The 16531-nt window shown below is 36.3% G+C and overlaps 1 protein-coding gene across 3 annotated transcripts in view; it reads left to right on the top strand.

Moving 5' to 3' along the window:
* The window catches only part of Prrg1 (proline rich and Gla domain 1), a 125922-nt gene that overhangs the window by 48689 nt on the left and 60702 nt on the right, over positions 1 to 16531 (top strand). For 2 of the 3 annotated variants that reach the window (XM_021187863.1, XM_021187862.2), the window contains exon 2: positions 10585 to 10635. In XM_021187863.1, coding sequence (XP_021043522.1) covers positions 10626 to 10635 — 10 coding nt within the window. In that variant the 5' untranslated portion in view covers positions 10585 to 10625. Of the gene's footprint in view, positions 1 to 3174; positions 3283 to 10584; positions 10636 to 16531 lie in introns of all 3 variants that reach the window. The other variant, XM_029534460.1, reaches the window with a different exon arrangement.

The raw sequence follows: 16531 nt of genomic DNA, 5'->3' as shown, positions 1-16531 counted from the left end.
GGGAATCTTTCGGGATAGCATTTGAAATGTAAATAAAGAAAATAAAAAAAAAATATAATAAACACAAGAACACACACACACAAACATATATCTTCACAAATTCTACCTTTTCCTTTAGCAGTGATCATTTGTGTTATTTGCCATTAAATCTCTAATATTCAGGAAAATTACTGAAACATGATATTAAGTAAATATTTTTTTTTTTTTGGTCTTTGAGAGAGGATCTCATGTATTCCAGGCTGGCCTTCGAATTGCTATGTAACCAAGGATGACACTGATCCTCCTGCCTCCACAGCCTACTGCTGGAATTACAAGTATGCATCACCATGCTGAGTTTTACATGGGCCTGGGTATTAAACACAGTACATGCTAGGCAAACAATCTACCAAGTAAACAGCATCTCTCGCCTTAAAGTAAATAACTATTTAATGATTAAAGATTTGACTGAAAGAATGCCAGATTTGGTGTAAGAAAATGCTTGTCAAGATCTTGAAATGTATTCTAAATCTTGATCTGTAGTAACACTGGTATTGTATTAAGCTTTCCTTCTCTGTGATCAAATACCTCAGAAAATCAACTTAAAGAGGGAAGAATTTATTTTGGTTTCAGAAGCTTCAGTCCATGGTCACTTGACTGTTGTTTCTCTCCTTGTGGTAAGCCAGTTGATGTGCTGAAAGAATGCTGCACTCTTAAGGCTTCCAGGAAACAGAAAACAAACGGTACAGGGACAGGATATGTTCTTCTGGGACATCCTTGTTTCATGTTCTTTTGGAACCCATTTCATGCCACTGGTTTCATTTTCTAAAGGTTTTGCTACCTTTGAGTATTATCATTAGTTGGTGACCAAGCCTTTAACACGTGGCTTTTGTGGTTCTTTTTTTTTTTTTTTTATATCCAGAGCATCACAAGTGTCTCCTTGAAGATTAGCAAATTACAGTATTTCAGTATAAATGTGTTGAGACATTAACCCAATCCTGAAATGCTCTTACATATTAGCAGTTTGAACATGAGGGATTTGATTTCTTCAAAATGTGTCAATAGTTATTTTTCTTTCTATATTATAGAGTTGTTTTGGGCCCTGATAAGTGAAATTGCCTTAAAACAGTGCACATGTATGCAGCATATGCCAGCTGAACCTTTATTAATTGAAGGATGTGGTATCAGGACAAATGGAAAACAGGGGGGGGGGGAAGGAAATGAAACTTCTAAAGGCCTAATAGAGTAAACGGTTCCAGGTGTGATGGTGTAGGCCTTGAGTTGCACCACTAGGGGAACAGGAGGATCTTTGAGTTCCAGACTAACCAGGGCTACATTGAATAATCATGTCGCAAGACAAAGCAAGACAAGACAGGACAAGACATGCCCTTTCTCTTACTGAAGAACCCTCTGATAACTGAAGATATCTATAGCTTTAGGAAGATGTCTTAAGAATGGACGGATTCCAGGGACTATCTTATCTCTAGCATGTGCTACAAGGTTCTTTGGCCTTCTAAATCTTAAATTAGAAGAGCCATGAGATGTGGTAAAGAAATTAAACGTAAGGACTATAAGCATGGTGGCCAGAGGTTATTGTAAAATGAATCAACGTGCAGGGGAGGGCTGAGAAGTAAGCAGTTTGCACAACCATCTATGATATCCTTGTAGTTTAAAACTAATGACAGTGTGGATATGGATCTCTGCAAATTAAAATGTGGCCTGCAGTGTTTTGAAACTAATAGCTAACTGTAGTTGAATTTCAGAGGATTATTAGAAGAATAATTACAAGGGATAGGAGACTGGGGTAAAGAGGGCAAGTATTTGCAGAAATGACAAAGGATACAGTTAAAGAATTGCCATCCCCAAGTTTAATAGTTATAATAGCTGAAGAAAAATCAAAACTTAAAATTCCACTTGTAAAATAAATATTATGGGTAGTAGGTGTTAAACCTAACACCTTCATGATCCTACTTACTGATTCCAAGAACTGTTACAGCTTTATCATTCAAACTTTCCTCCAGGCCTATGATGCTAGAGATGCTTTGATAATCCCAATATGGTGAAATAAAGGTTTAAAAGGTTAAATGAGTTACCTAAGATCAGATAGGAGTTGGCAAGCCAGGCATAAATTCTAAAACCTGAACTGTGATTTCACCTTTTGTTAGAAGTCTTTATTAAATTGTATTTTATCTACCATTTATTTATTCACTTACTTATTTTCTCTTTCATAGCTTACATCTTATTGGTTGACAGTCAGTACACAGACATTTCAATTCTTACAGAATTCCTAAGATATATACAAAAATTCCAAACAGCCATGCTCCTATTTAAGTTTTATATATATTTATTTTATTATTTTAATCATGTGTATTACAATATGTGTATCTGGTGCCTGTGAAAGTCAGAACAAGGAATCAAATTCCCTGGGACTGGAGCTCCCATTTAAGTATTGAGAGTTAAAACCAAGTTCTCTGCAAGAAAGATTGCTCTTAACTGCCGAGCCAACTCTCCAGTTCTTGTGTTTATTTTAAACAGTTGCTACACTGATGTTCCAGTTTCAGATTTGTCCACAAATTTTCCTTAAGAGGATCTCACATGAATATCAAATGCTCATAATCTTTTACTTTCATTGGCTCACAATTTTATTTCACACATCCCATATCCTCAAATTTTCTTTTTTCCAGAGCATTATCAAAATTGACCACCACAGCCAGAATAGAGGGTAGACAGTTCTAATCCAGAATACAAGGTAGATAGTTCTAATAGGGAAAGAACCAACAAATGCTTTCATTGTTGTTTGTTTGTTTATTTGTAAATAATTCTGCTAAAAAACATCAAACAAACAAAGAGGAGACAAGAAGAAATTCAAACTAATATAGATGAAAATACATGACTGTGACTCCGAATTGTTATTTACCATGCTTTGTACTGAGGAATATAAAACTAATCCCTCTCTGAGGACTGGTTTGCTTCCTGACCCTGAGACAATGACAGTCTCTCTGATTCAATATCCTGCTATCTTCTGCTTCTACCTTAGAGTAAGCAACCAGTGAATGATTTCACCTCTTAAAAATTATTTACACTTAAAAAAAAATTGGATGAGGTGGAATTTTCCCCTTTAAAAAAATTTTGCTAGAGCTCCTAAGAAACTCATACTTACAACATAGTTAATAATATTCCTCTGGCTTGTTGAACCAGGAAGACAGGAAGTACTGAGAGACATGACACATGATCAGTTGGACTTGGCTTCTTTCTCTTCGGCTCTAGAGGATGGACTCTGGTTTTCAGTGTCTCCCTTTTCTACAGGTAAATCTTTAGTCTCTTGGCCTGTTTGCCTTTTGCTACCCTTTCCCATTTTGTTTGCACTTTTTGGCTGATGTCTTACTCTTACTGTGCCTGTGCCATAAGACCATGTTAACTATTCTGCTACAGTGAATTATTTGCTTAATATCTTACAATAAGTAGCTAAAACGATTGTTTTTGAGCTTATCATTTTCATTTTGGTAGTTGCAGAATATTTTACAGTGCTACCTCGCCAGGAGTGCCTTAGCTTAACAACCTTACAGGGTGGGGGGCACTTAGCCTCCTTCTTGTCCCTTCCAAGATGAACTTTCCCATGGTCATCATGGGGTTTGTGAGGCCACCTAGGTGGCTGAAGAACTACATATAACAGGATTAGAGTTGTATCACTGCCTCTCAGTTTCCTTCCCCCTAATACTGCACTGGCCAGCTACTCCAGGCTTTGGCAAAAGTGTCCCTGTTATTACTTAAAAAGCAATGTTTTCCTGTAATCATTACTTTTTACATCTATCTATCCAGAAATATATATATATATATATATATATATATATATATATATATATTCATATTCACTGGACTATAAAAGAGTCTCACAATTTGCCTGATATTATTATGAACTGATTATTTAATTGGTAGTCAAACTGTTTAGTGTAATAAAATGTTATTTGATATTTAGTAAATTAAAATAATAGCACATCCCAGATATTGATGTAAGGTTGGTCTACACACACACACACACACACACACACACACACACACACACATTAGTTTACCTAAAGTCCTATGTGGGGCATGATATTTCTGTTAAGTTTTCATTTCTAAATTATACTAATCTACCGAAGCAATGAAATTTAATAATTTAAAACACAAGTGTAAACTGAAAAAAGGCTGAAGTAAGAATGTAATCTAATTGAAAGACCATTAACTATGTGTAGATAGATGAATTTTGCAAAAGAACTTAACATTGGGTACTGGGTAGATGGCTCAGCAATTAAAAGCAATTTCCGTTCTTGCAAAGGATTCACTTGTGAACCATCTGAAACACTAGCTTTAGGGGATTCAGTGCCCTCTTATGGTCTTCGTGGGCACCAGACACGTGTGTGATACACAGACACATACAGGCAAATCACCCATACACATATAAAAAGTCTAAAAAGTACAAAATGAAATCTTAACAACCCTTAAAATCGATTACTATGGCTTATAGATTTACTAGTGTTTTTAGGCCCTATTCTAAACTAAGGGAAAGTAAGGCAAATGTTTCATGTCCTGAACATATCTGTTAAGCAAGCATACCCTAAATCTGTTTGTATAAGCCATAGATCTTTCATTGAGAATAATCTTTTACCCTGTAGGGAAGCCCATACATGTATAGTAGAAATATTAATTACTTTGTGAGAATTAGTCTGATATACACTATAAAGTATTTGTATCTATCTAAACTAAATTTCATCAATGAGTTCAAAGAAATGATTACATCTTGATCAAATAATGAGGGAAGGTGTCACTACTTATATTGAAGAATGGTTGAATTTTTTTATTTTCTTTATTTACATTTCAAATGTTATCCCCTTTCCTGATTTCCCCTCTGAAAACCCCCTATCTCCTCCCCCCTCCCTGCTCACCAACCCACCCACTCCTGCTTCCTGACTGTGACATTACCCTATACTGGGGCACAGAACCTTGACAGCACCAAGGGCCTCTCTTCCCATTGATGACTGACTAGGCCGTCCTCTGCTACATATGCAGTTAGAGCCATGAGTCCCACCATGTGTTTTCTTTGGTTGATGGTTTAGTCCCATGGAGTTCTGGGGGGTACTGGTTAGTTCATATTGTTTCTCCTATAGGGCTGTAAACCCCTTCAGCTCCTTGGGTCCTTTCTCTAGCTCTTTCACTGGGGACCCTGTGCTCCGTTCAATGGATGGCTATGAGCATTCACTTCTGTATTTGCCAGGCACTGGCAGAGCCTCTCAGGAAACAGCTATATCATGTTCCTGTCAGCAAGTTCTTGTTGGCACACACAATAGTGTCTGGTTTTGGTCATTGTTTATGGGATGGATCCCCATGTGGGGCAGTTTCTGGATGGTCATTCCTTCAGTCTCTGCTCCACACTTTGTCTCTGTAACTCCTTCCATGGGTATTTTGTTCTTCCTTCTAAGAAAGATCAAAGTATCCACACTTTGGTCTTCTTTCTTTTTGAGTTTCATGTGTTTTGAAAATTGTATCTTTGGTAGTCTGAGATTTTCGGCTAATATCCACTTATCAGTGAATGCATGTCATATGTGTTCTTTTGTATTAGGTTACCTCACTCAGGATTATATCCTCCAGATGCATCCACTTGCCTAAGGATTTCACAAATTCCTTGTTTTTAATAGTTGCACAGTACTCTATTGTGTAAAGGTACCACATTTTCTGTATCCATTCCTCTGTTGAAGGATAACTGGGTTCTTTCCAGCTTCTGGCTATTATAAATAAGGCTGCTAAACATAGTGGAGCATGTGTCCTTATTATCTGTTGTCGCATCTTCTGGGTATATGCCCAGGAGTGGTATTGCTGGATCCTCTGGTAGTAATATGTCCAATTTAAACAATTCAGATAAAATAGAGTTAAAACTCTTCAAAGCATATTTAAGGCATGAGTGGAGGCTGTTTTGACATGGTTGTATTATAGAGAGATAGAGTTTCCCATCTATCTCTGACTATGTAAGCCACAGTGTCCCCAAACTCACAGAGATCCGCCTGCCTCTGCCTCTGGAGTCCTGAGATTAGAGGCATACACCACCAATTCTGGTTGATGACATTATTTTTCAGGAAGTCAGGATCTAGTTATAGAGAGAGCAGTGGGTCTCACTTTTCCCAATGTTTCAACCTTTTAATACATTTTCTCATGTTGTGATGATGCCCAGCCAAAAAAATATTTCATTGCTTCTTTATAACTGTAATTTTGCTACTGTTAGGAATCATAATGTATATATATGATGTGCAAGATATTTGATATGTGACCCCACCCATAGTTTGAGAACCATTTTTATAGAGGTTATTTAGTGCTATGTTATGTAAATATATGGAAGACTGATTATTTTTATTTTATTTTACTTCATTTGAGACAGGGTCTCACTATGTAACTCTGACTGGCTTGAAACTCACTATGTAGTCCAGGCTGCCCTTAAAGTCACAGAGATCTGACTTCTTTCCCTGGAATTAAATGTGTTCCATCACACCTAGCCCTATTTATATTTCTTAATATTTGACCAAATGCTACTTTGTCAATTGTCTGTGAGTATATTGCGTTATGTAGGAAATACTATTTAGTTTTTTCAGACAAAATTTTTATTATAAAGAGCTACTAATATCTCTAGTGCATACTGAATTATTTTTGGCAGTTAAAATATTTCCTAGGGAAAAAAATCCTATGGCTAATATCTTCCCTCGGTTATATTAGGATGAATAAAATAATGTATTCTGTATGAGTAACAAAAAGTGTAAACAATTGACATAAAATCATATATATTACTATTTTTTGTATTTACATGGCACATTTTAATGATTGCTGAAATAATTAAAAATTAAGTGAAATAAAAAGAAGTCACTTGATATGCTGATAAGTGGATATTAGTCCAGAAACTAGAATACCCAAGATACAATTTCCAGAACACAAGAAAATCAAGAAGGAAGACCAACAGGTGGATACTTCATTCCTCCCTAAAATAGGGAATAAAATACCCATGGAAGGAGTTGCAGAGACAAAGTTTGGAGCTAAGACGAAAGGATGGACCATCCAGAGACTGCCCTACCTGGGAGTCCATCCCATAATCAGCCACCAAATGCAGACACTACTGCATATGCCAGCAAGATTTTGCTGAAAGGACCCTGGTATAGCTGTCCCCTGTGAGACTATGCCAGTGCCTGGCAAATACTGAAGTGGATACTCACAGTCATCTATAGGATGGAACACAGGGCCCCTAATGGAGGAGCTAGAGAAAGTACCCAAGGATATGAAGGGGTCTGCAACCCTATAGGTGGAACAACAATATGAACTGATCAGTACCCCCAGAGCTCATGTCTTTAGCTGCATATGTAGCAGAAGATGGCCTAGTTGGCTATCATTGGGAAGAGAGGCCCCCTGGTCTTGCAGACTTTATATGCCCCATACAGGGGAACGCCAGGGCCAAGAAGTGGGAATGAGTGGGTATGGGAGCAGGACAGGGGGGTTTGTATAGGGGACTTTTGGGATAGTATTTGAAATGTAAACGAAGAAAATATCCAATAAAATAATTTAAAAAATTAATAGTTAAATAATTCACAATTATTCAGTGCTTTAAATAAGACATACCTTTTACATTTTTTATTTATTTACTTCCTAAATTCTGCCCCTCCCCCATCCTCCCTTACTGACACCCTCCCCCATTCCCCTTCCCCTTCTCCTCTGAGAGGTTTGGATGTCCCCAGGCACATCCTCTCCCACTGAAGCCAGACAAGGCAGCCCTGTTGGAGTATATAGATACCACTGTCAAGCTAATACTTTAGGGAGAGCCTCTGCTCCAGTTGTTGGGGAAGAGTGGGCTGCATGTCTGCTATTTACTTTTAAGATCTGTCTGAGAAACAAGATTGAGTACTCCTCATGTTTAGAGAAGTATAAACCTTCAAGTGCTCCCCAACCACCACCATCTCCCACCACCCCACAAACACCTCTTAAATGATAGGAGATGAGAGTTGAAGGAATGTGTTAAACCTTGGCAACAGAAGAGAGCTTGACTTGGGGTAATGTGCATAGTAGGGTGTGTACCCTGTATATATGAGGAAATCATTTTGTTTAAAAGCAGAGTCTTATTTTTTGAGGTTTGCCTCTAGACGTCTAGATGAGGTGACTGACGAGCAAGTATTGACTTTTGCTTCCTTGGTTTCATCTTCTCCAGATGACTCTTCTTACCATGCTGACCTCTGGAAAATCCTGGCCATGTCTCATAGTCCTTTCTTTCCTTTGTGGTTCCCACTAACAACAGAAATAGGCTTTTTTTTTCTAAAGAGATTGATTACATAATAAAGAAGAAAAAGCAAGAAATTAAAAAAACAAACAAACAATGAAATCAAGAATTCCTGCCAGATTTTTCTTTAGTATCTTTGCTATCATTGTTGCCAGTCAAGCTATCCCCCACCCTTAATTTTCCCTTCCCCATACTTGCCAATGATTGCCTCTTAAAATCCAACTTAAGCCACCCCACTACTACCCTGCTTAACTCTTTCAAGTCATCATTTATATAAGAATGGATGACCCTTCACTCTACTGGCTTTTTCCTAAGACCTTCCCAGAATAATTTCACTTGAAAGGTCAAGAGGCAACTGGGGCTTCAAATTTCTAGCTTCTGATGACAGCATATACAGACCACTTTAAGGAAAAATTCCCTGAGTGGAACAATAGTTCTTACCCTAATTTAACTTAAAGTGTCAACCTATTTATTTACTAGTGTTTTTCATAAAAGTTTGTTACAGTTTTTGTCCATATATTAATTATATAATAGTCGATATCACTATGACAATTTGATAGATATGTATAAAGCATTTTGGTTATATCACCCTTTCTTGTTCACCTCCCACTTTATCAGTCCCCTTCTTCTCAACTATTAATCATTCATTCAATTTTTTTCCTGTTTTATTTGCTTGGTGTTTTAATGAGCTCACAAGACCTGACCCTTGCCTGTATAAGATTATTTGAAGAACTTCAGCTGATTTCAAAAGAAAATGATAAGAAATGCTTTAAAGAATTAAACCCTGGTACCATTTCTCCGCCTTTTGGCAAAGATCAAGTGAAGAATTGACCCTGAAAAAAATGTTACTCATAAATTATGCCAAATAAGTTGTTCTTTTGCTACATTTTCTCATTATCCAATTTTAAAATTTTTATTATTTATTTTGTGTGCATTTGTGTATGTGTTCCTGTGCTTGAGGAAGTCAGAAGAGGGGGTCTGATCGGGAAGTAGAATTAAGGATGTTTGTAACTATGTGAGTTCTGAGTATCAAATCTAGGTCCTCTGTAAGAAAAATAATTGCTCTTAACAATTGAGCCATCTGTCCAGCCCATAATTTTTAAGTAACTGAAAAGTTTGTTGACAAGGAAACTTGTATAGGTTCATGTCAGCATTTCAGATATTTATTTTTATCAAAGAGCCTTCCTTGCTTTTGAATGACATAGTTTTTAATACCTTATAGGATGCCCAGAGCATACTTAAATGCATGCACATATATATGACATAATATATTATATAATATATAAAATAAGAGTATATGAGTATATGTAATTTGAGAAACCCACATGTAACACATTCCCCCATTTTGTGAAGAATTTGAAATATATAAATGGTTTACTTGGTGCCACACAACTAGTTATCAAGTTTCAGTCTGGCATTTATTTATTGATTTCTCCTACTGAATTTCAAGTAAGGTTCCTAATGGGCTGATAGGTCATATTTTTTAGCACACACACACACACACACACACACACACACACACACACACACACAAACCTATGTTCAGCTGCTAAACTACACATTAAGAGCTTGACACTTGACAAGTGACTGGTAAATAATAGCTTATGGTATGTCGAATAAACTAAAGAATTAATCATATGCATTGGCTTATGCATATGTTATATGTTTATGCTTTTTTCACCTATAAAACCGAATTTCTATTTTGCTATGTCTACCTTTCTTCCATTTTCACTGAAATTTTTGTGCTTTCTATAATTCTCTTATGTTGTTGTTGTCAGGAATCCATGGTCTTTGATTCATGATGTTTATTGGAAATAACTGTGGGCTGCTTTGCCTCAAGGATAATTTGATTTGGGAACCGATGTTTGACACCATTCAGGGAAATGTTACACTGTAAAGGGTATTGTATTTGTCACAATGATAATGAAAGGAAGGCAGTGACAAGAAAGCTAATAACATGTCAGCCTGATTATTAACATGTGAGCCTTTGGTATTTTTGCCTGTCATCTTTTGTTGACATGACTATCCTCCTAAAAGTTAAGCATGTGACCAAGTTGATGAGTTTTATTTCGCAGGAGCAAAAACTATTACCAGATAAAGAAGATCAGAGTAAGTTGATATAGACAGCCTGTGCTTTCCAGAATACTGTTTCTATCCTCTGAGGTTAGGTATCTGTGGTCGAGAACACAGTTTTGTTAGGGAGCAAGATTAGAATGCATTGAAATGAAATGCTCATACTGACTGCATCAGCTGTAATGGGGCTTATCTGATGTCGTGACTCAGCCTCTGTGAATCTGATTGTGTATGTGCTCTGTTTTGTACAGAGAATCATCATTCAAGACCTGTCAGAAGCAACAAGAGAAAAATGGGAAGGGGTAAGTCTTTCTTTCCTTTTAAAATTATTTAGATTCTCTTAATGGTAATCTAGTGTAACAGAGAAATTATGTCTAGAACTGTGTTTGTAGATGCTTAAATTGTGTTTTTACTTGGTGTTAGAAAAACCTGTCTGATTCAACATTATGTAGAAAAAGACCAATGTACTATGTGTTACTCAATGGTCCTTTTTAAAATTTTTTATTAATCATTTTACTCGTCTACATTTTAATGATATCCCCCTTTCCAGTTACCCCTTCACAACCCTCCCATCTCATTCCTCCTCCTCCTCCCTCCCTTTTGCCTCTATAAGGGTGGTCTTACACCCATTCACCCACTCCTGCCTCACCCTTCTAGCATCCCCCTACGCTAGGGCATCAAGCCTCCCTCCCTTTCTATTGATGTCAGATAAGGCCATCCTGTGCTACATATGTATCTGGAGTCCTGGTTCCCTCCATGTATACTCCTTGGTTGGTGGTTTAGTCCCTGGGAGTTCTGGATGATCCAGTTAGTTGATATTGTTGTCCTTATGGGGTTGCAATCCCCTTTAGCTCCTTCAGTCCTTCCCCTAGGTCTTTCATTGGGATCTCTGGGCTCAGTCCTATGGTTCTTTTATTTATTCTGATTTTTTGTTGTTGCTGTGGTGGTGGTGGTGGTGGTGGTGGTGGTGGTGGTGGTGGTGGAGATGGCACAGGTATCAGAGGTGGTGGTGGAGGTGGTAGTAGTGGTGGTGGAGGTATGGCGTGTTTTTTTTTTTTTTTTTTTGAGTGTGTGTGTGTATGTGTATGTGTGTGTGTGTGTAATAGTTCAAATTTGTTATGATGTAAATCTGTTCAAATTCCAACTTCTTTATAACTCCTGCCAAAATTACCCATATGCCTTGACTGTATATAAGTTTGTTAATAGTAACACAAATGGGCTGACTCAGTTATTAAGAACACCTCCTGCTCTTTCAGAGCAACTGGTTTTGGTTGTCTCTATCTACATCAAGCACCTTACAACTGACTTTAACTCTAGTTTTAGATGTTCCCACACACTGGGGCCTCGGTAAGCATGTATATATACATTGTGCACACAATCTCATTGAGGTACACATGTATTGATATACATAAAAATAAATTACAAAATCTTTTTTAAAATGTAAAAGAAGAAATAGAGTAATACAAATCAAAAGATCCTATGATACAGACAGTGTTTTAAATATTGTTTAAAGTGGAAACAATTACATGAATTCTTTGTGCTTATTTTTGTTTTTACATAAGGGTATTATGACTCTAAGACAATAGAAATATTTAAGTTAATTTCGTTACTGATATGGGCCATCTGTCACAATGACTTTATAAATAATTCTAATTCATATAAATTATAAAAGCAAAGTGCTATAAAGGATACTAAGGGAAAATGTTGTGTGGAGTACTATGTTAAAATTTATATGAATTCAGAGATTAAAGGCCTGCATTCAAATTCTATGGCCACTACTTCAGCTAAGTCTCAAAGCTTTCCTAAATGGAATTTTTTGTCATCTTTGAGATAGAATTAATACATCCTGTACTTGTACCTTCAGGAGGATGTGGTTAGCATAATGTGACTAATATATGTGAGTGTTTAGAGTTATAATATCTAATAGCATAGAACGGTGGTATCAGCTTATTGCTACCTTTTTGGATAAGTATATCTTTATTTGACCTTTTAATTGTCAAAATAAAGTTATTGGTTCAGATTCTTTAGGAAGCAACAGAGCTTGGGATGGTGCTCTGAAGCTTACTAAGAGCTCTCTGCCTTAAGTTGCTTACCTCACCGTCATGTATGTTCACATGCAGCCTCTACTCAGCTCACTCATAGGATTTCTTTCTGCATGTTGTTGTTGCTGTTGTGTGCTCCAGAGCTTCCTTTGGAAGCTGTTAAGTTTTAGAGATCCAGATTCTTTCCAAACATTCTCCAACCATTTACAATTTTTTACATGCACGATAATTTTAAATACAGTAAGACACATTTTAGGATTAATTCATACTTGCTATATCCTAAAGTCAGCTTCCAGAGTATCTCGTTGCTTGATCCCCACTCAATCCACAAAGCTATAGGCAGATTTGGAGAATTCCTTAGCTGTTGGCTTCTAGTATCACCATATGGAAAAGAGCTGCATGAAGTCAAGGGATCTATTTTTTGTTTGTTTGTTTCTTCCTTTATTTTCAGACTGATCATTGGTCACCAACAAAGGCGCCTCCTTTAAAAGATACTAGAGCAAATAGTGATTCAAGCTCAGGCAAATAATAGAACACAGCATAGTAATGTAATGTAATCTGCAAAAATGGACTTATTTCCAACCTGGAGATTTAAAAAGGGAAGTGCATCACATAATGCTGTTTTTACAAACACAGGAAGTTTGCGATTGCTGTTATTTTGACTGTTGGTGTTGACCACCATGAAAATATTCTTGTAAATATTAAAGAGACATCATCCGTTATTCGTCAAGCTTTGTTTAGGTTTGCTTGGTTATTGGTTAATTGCTGCTACGTTTAGTGGAAAAAACAAAATGTTACTGTGTGTACTCATGACTTTCTTTTTTGGTACTGTATAAAGAATTGTGCTGCATTTGATAAATATTCTTACAAATAACTCAATATGTTATACGATAATATACAGCTGGAAAGATGGCACCATGCTTGTATAAAATAATTAAAATTAAAGTTAATTTATTTTACTATTCTTTAATAAGAATGAATTGATACTTCATAAATATATGAAACTTTTATTGTATTCCTTTATTAAATATCATAAAGTTTAAATCATTGAAATAAAAGGAACAAGACTTTGTAGATTAATTGCTATAGTCCTAACCTAGCATGTACAAATCCCTGGATTTAGTCCCTAGCACTGCATGTGCAGTTGGTATTCCTAGCTCTTGGGAGATAAAGGCTATAAGACCAGGAATTGAGATTAACCCTGAATATATAGCAAGTCTGAAGCCACCCTGTAATTTGTGAGACCCCACCACAATGAAATGAAAGGGCATGTAAAGAAAAGACATATATATATATATATATATATATATATATATATATATATATCTCATAACTATATATATATATTGTTTCTTATTTGACTGTAATTAGTGTTTACTGTGTGTAGTATTGAAATCACTTTTACTATTTATGAAGTAGTTAATTGTTGTTTTCTATTTAGGACTCAAGAATTTGTAGTTACTTTTATATTAATAAGTATTTACAGTACTTTGTAATTCACAGACTTTTCCTCTGACATCCATCTTATCTTGAGCTATAAGAAAATCTTTACTACAAAATAAAGATAATCATTTCCATTTATGTATTTATATATACAATGAAATTGATGTAGAAAAATCATGTATAGTGAATAGCCTACAAATAGTTTTTACATTAGAAAGCCAAAATGCAAAACCAAGTCTTATATGTCATTGTAAGTTTTCATTTCTTCTGATAAACTCTGAATATCATAATAATTAATAATACCCCGAGCCTCCCGGCCTGGAGAGGGTAGTGGCACAGGCACAACTCTGTTGTGGTTTTAAAGTCTGAGGGTCTCTGGACATTCTAGCTCTCTAACTGTCCTGAAGTGCTGATGATAACTTCTAAAAAGTCCAAAAAACTTTCTTACTCTTTCAGAGGGTAAAAAGCTGCTGGCTTAAGTTATTGACACCTGTAACAGCTGGAAATTAAGTAATGTGGCTTTTGTTCTATCTCAGCAGGAACTGAGCTGTTCTATCTTTCAGCCTGTCAGAAGTTGTAGGAAGAAAAAGGGACACTCTGAAAAGTAATTATAGTGTTTATTGCTAAGTTGTAAAAGGTTTCCTATTAAAGCTATCTTAGAAAAAGGGGGATAGCGGAAAGATCCTAAGCAGGGCAAGGGAAAAACTCTTCTTTCCGGGGAAAGGGGGGGAAATCACCTCTTTTCTCTTTGTCCTCAGTACTTATAAGTCTGAAGAATACATGATCACATGTTAAAAAGTTCATCACAAGTTCACACAAAAAATTAAATCATAAGTTATAATAGAAATTTACAACCATTATGTTTACATGCATATCCATTAGGAGTAATTATCTGGCTAAATATTCATCACCTGTCACAGCTCCACAGGTTCATTGAAAGTTGAAAACCATAAGTTGTTAGTGAAGTTTTGTATAGATAGACCCAGTCAATATTTTATCTTCTGTCCTAGTACCTATAATCATTAGTTCCCTTTTTATGATGTTTGGTTAATTGTTTTACAACCTCTTGGAATGTGCTCTGAGGAGGAGAAAGTCTGGTTACTAAGAGCAATTAACTGGTGACACATGGGAGACTGGCAGAGTTCTCATTGCAGTTTTGACTGTCAGAAAAGGACCTAGTAGCAGTCTCACTATAAAAGAGCTTAACAATCACTGATATAATTTTAGGATCATCCTTAAGACTTAAGAAGTCATCTGGTTGTCTATATAGCATCACTACAAGACAGTAGAACATCTTCATAGATCTGCAGAGATCTGTTCCAAAGGGGTCGGCTAATACCTAGTGATTGTTATATATGTTTAATAGAAACAGGAAAAGCATATTAATAGCAGGATTCTTTCCTAAAATGAATTCTCCTGGGCCTTGCTTATCAGAGCGATTCTGTCACAGATTATATTATAATCTGCATCAGACCTTCTCAGGAAGATCACCTGCTAGTTATTAGATTGTTCTATTATGGCTCCTGACATAATAATATGTGAAGTTGATTATATCATAAGAGCACTCTGTTGCTGAGAAAAGTATGGGGTGATTATTATTTATTTTTGAGATTTATAGTGATATTCCAATATTATGGGGGAATAGACAGGAATTTCAAGTGAAATAGCACAGTGTCCACTAACATTTCTGGTGTCAGATAAAGCACACATCTAATTCACCAAAGTGCCACAAATATAAAAATATAAAAATCCTGTAATCAACAATGATCTGTGCCTGCAGTAATTAAAAAGTCAGCAGTACAGTTTAGCAAAGATCATAGTAGATATCAAGACAGTTCACTTCACAGGTTTGCTCTGAACGTTCTACAAGGGAAGGTGCCTAAAAGAAGTCACTCAGCACTGTTTACTTGTCCTTTGTGAAGGATACCGTTTTTGACTAAAGACTTTTATCTTTGTGCTTTTCTTGAAAGAAAGAATGCAACGTGTCTTACAAACCAGAGTTTTATGACATGAAATAATGAGATGTTGGTTTGAAAAAGAACAATGTATGATTATAAGTAAATGTCTAATAAAAGCATTTTCATAAAGAAGTGAATGCAAAGACTTTAGTTTTCAGATGAAATTTAAAGTTTCTTTTTAATATTCTTCCCCTGAATAATTAGTACATTTTTAAAATAAAACCATGTTTTAGAAAAAAAAAACATTATTCTTAATAATGTCTTTATCCACAAAACAAATAGATTTTTATTGGGAGTTTTTTTTAACTCATATTTTATTTTCTTTATTTAAATTTCAAATGTTATCCCGAAAGTTCCCCATACGCGCCCCCTGCCCCTGCTCCCCTATCCACCCACTCCCACTTATTGGCCCTGGCCTTCCCCTGGGCTGGGTCATATAAAATTTGCAAGACCAAGGGGCCTCTCTTCCCAATGATGGCCGATTACACCATCTTCTGCTACATATGGAGCTAGAAACACAAGCTCAGGGGGTACTGGTTAGTTCATGTTGTTGTTCCACCTACAGGGTTGCAGCCCCCTTCAGCTCCTTGGGTACTTTCTCTAGCTCCTCCATTGGTGGCCCTGTGCTGCATTCAATAGCTGACTGTGAGCATCCACTTCAATGTTTGCCAGGCACTGGCATAGCCTCACAAGAGGCCGCTATATCAGGGTCCCTTCAGCAGAATCTTGCTGGCATGTGCATTAGTATCTAGGTT

Source organism: Mus pahari, chromosome X (assembly GCF_900095145.1).
Source record: "Mus pahari chromosome X, PAHARI_EIJ_v1.1, whole genome shotgun sequence".
Lineage (NCBI taxonomy): Eukaryota > Metazoa > Chordata > Mammalia > Rodentia > Muridae > Mus > Mus pahari.
Note: the sequence above shows the minus strand (reverse complement) of the source record. Positions and strands in the feature narration are given on the sequence as shown.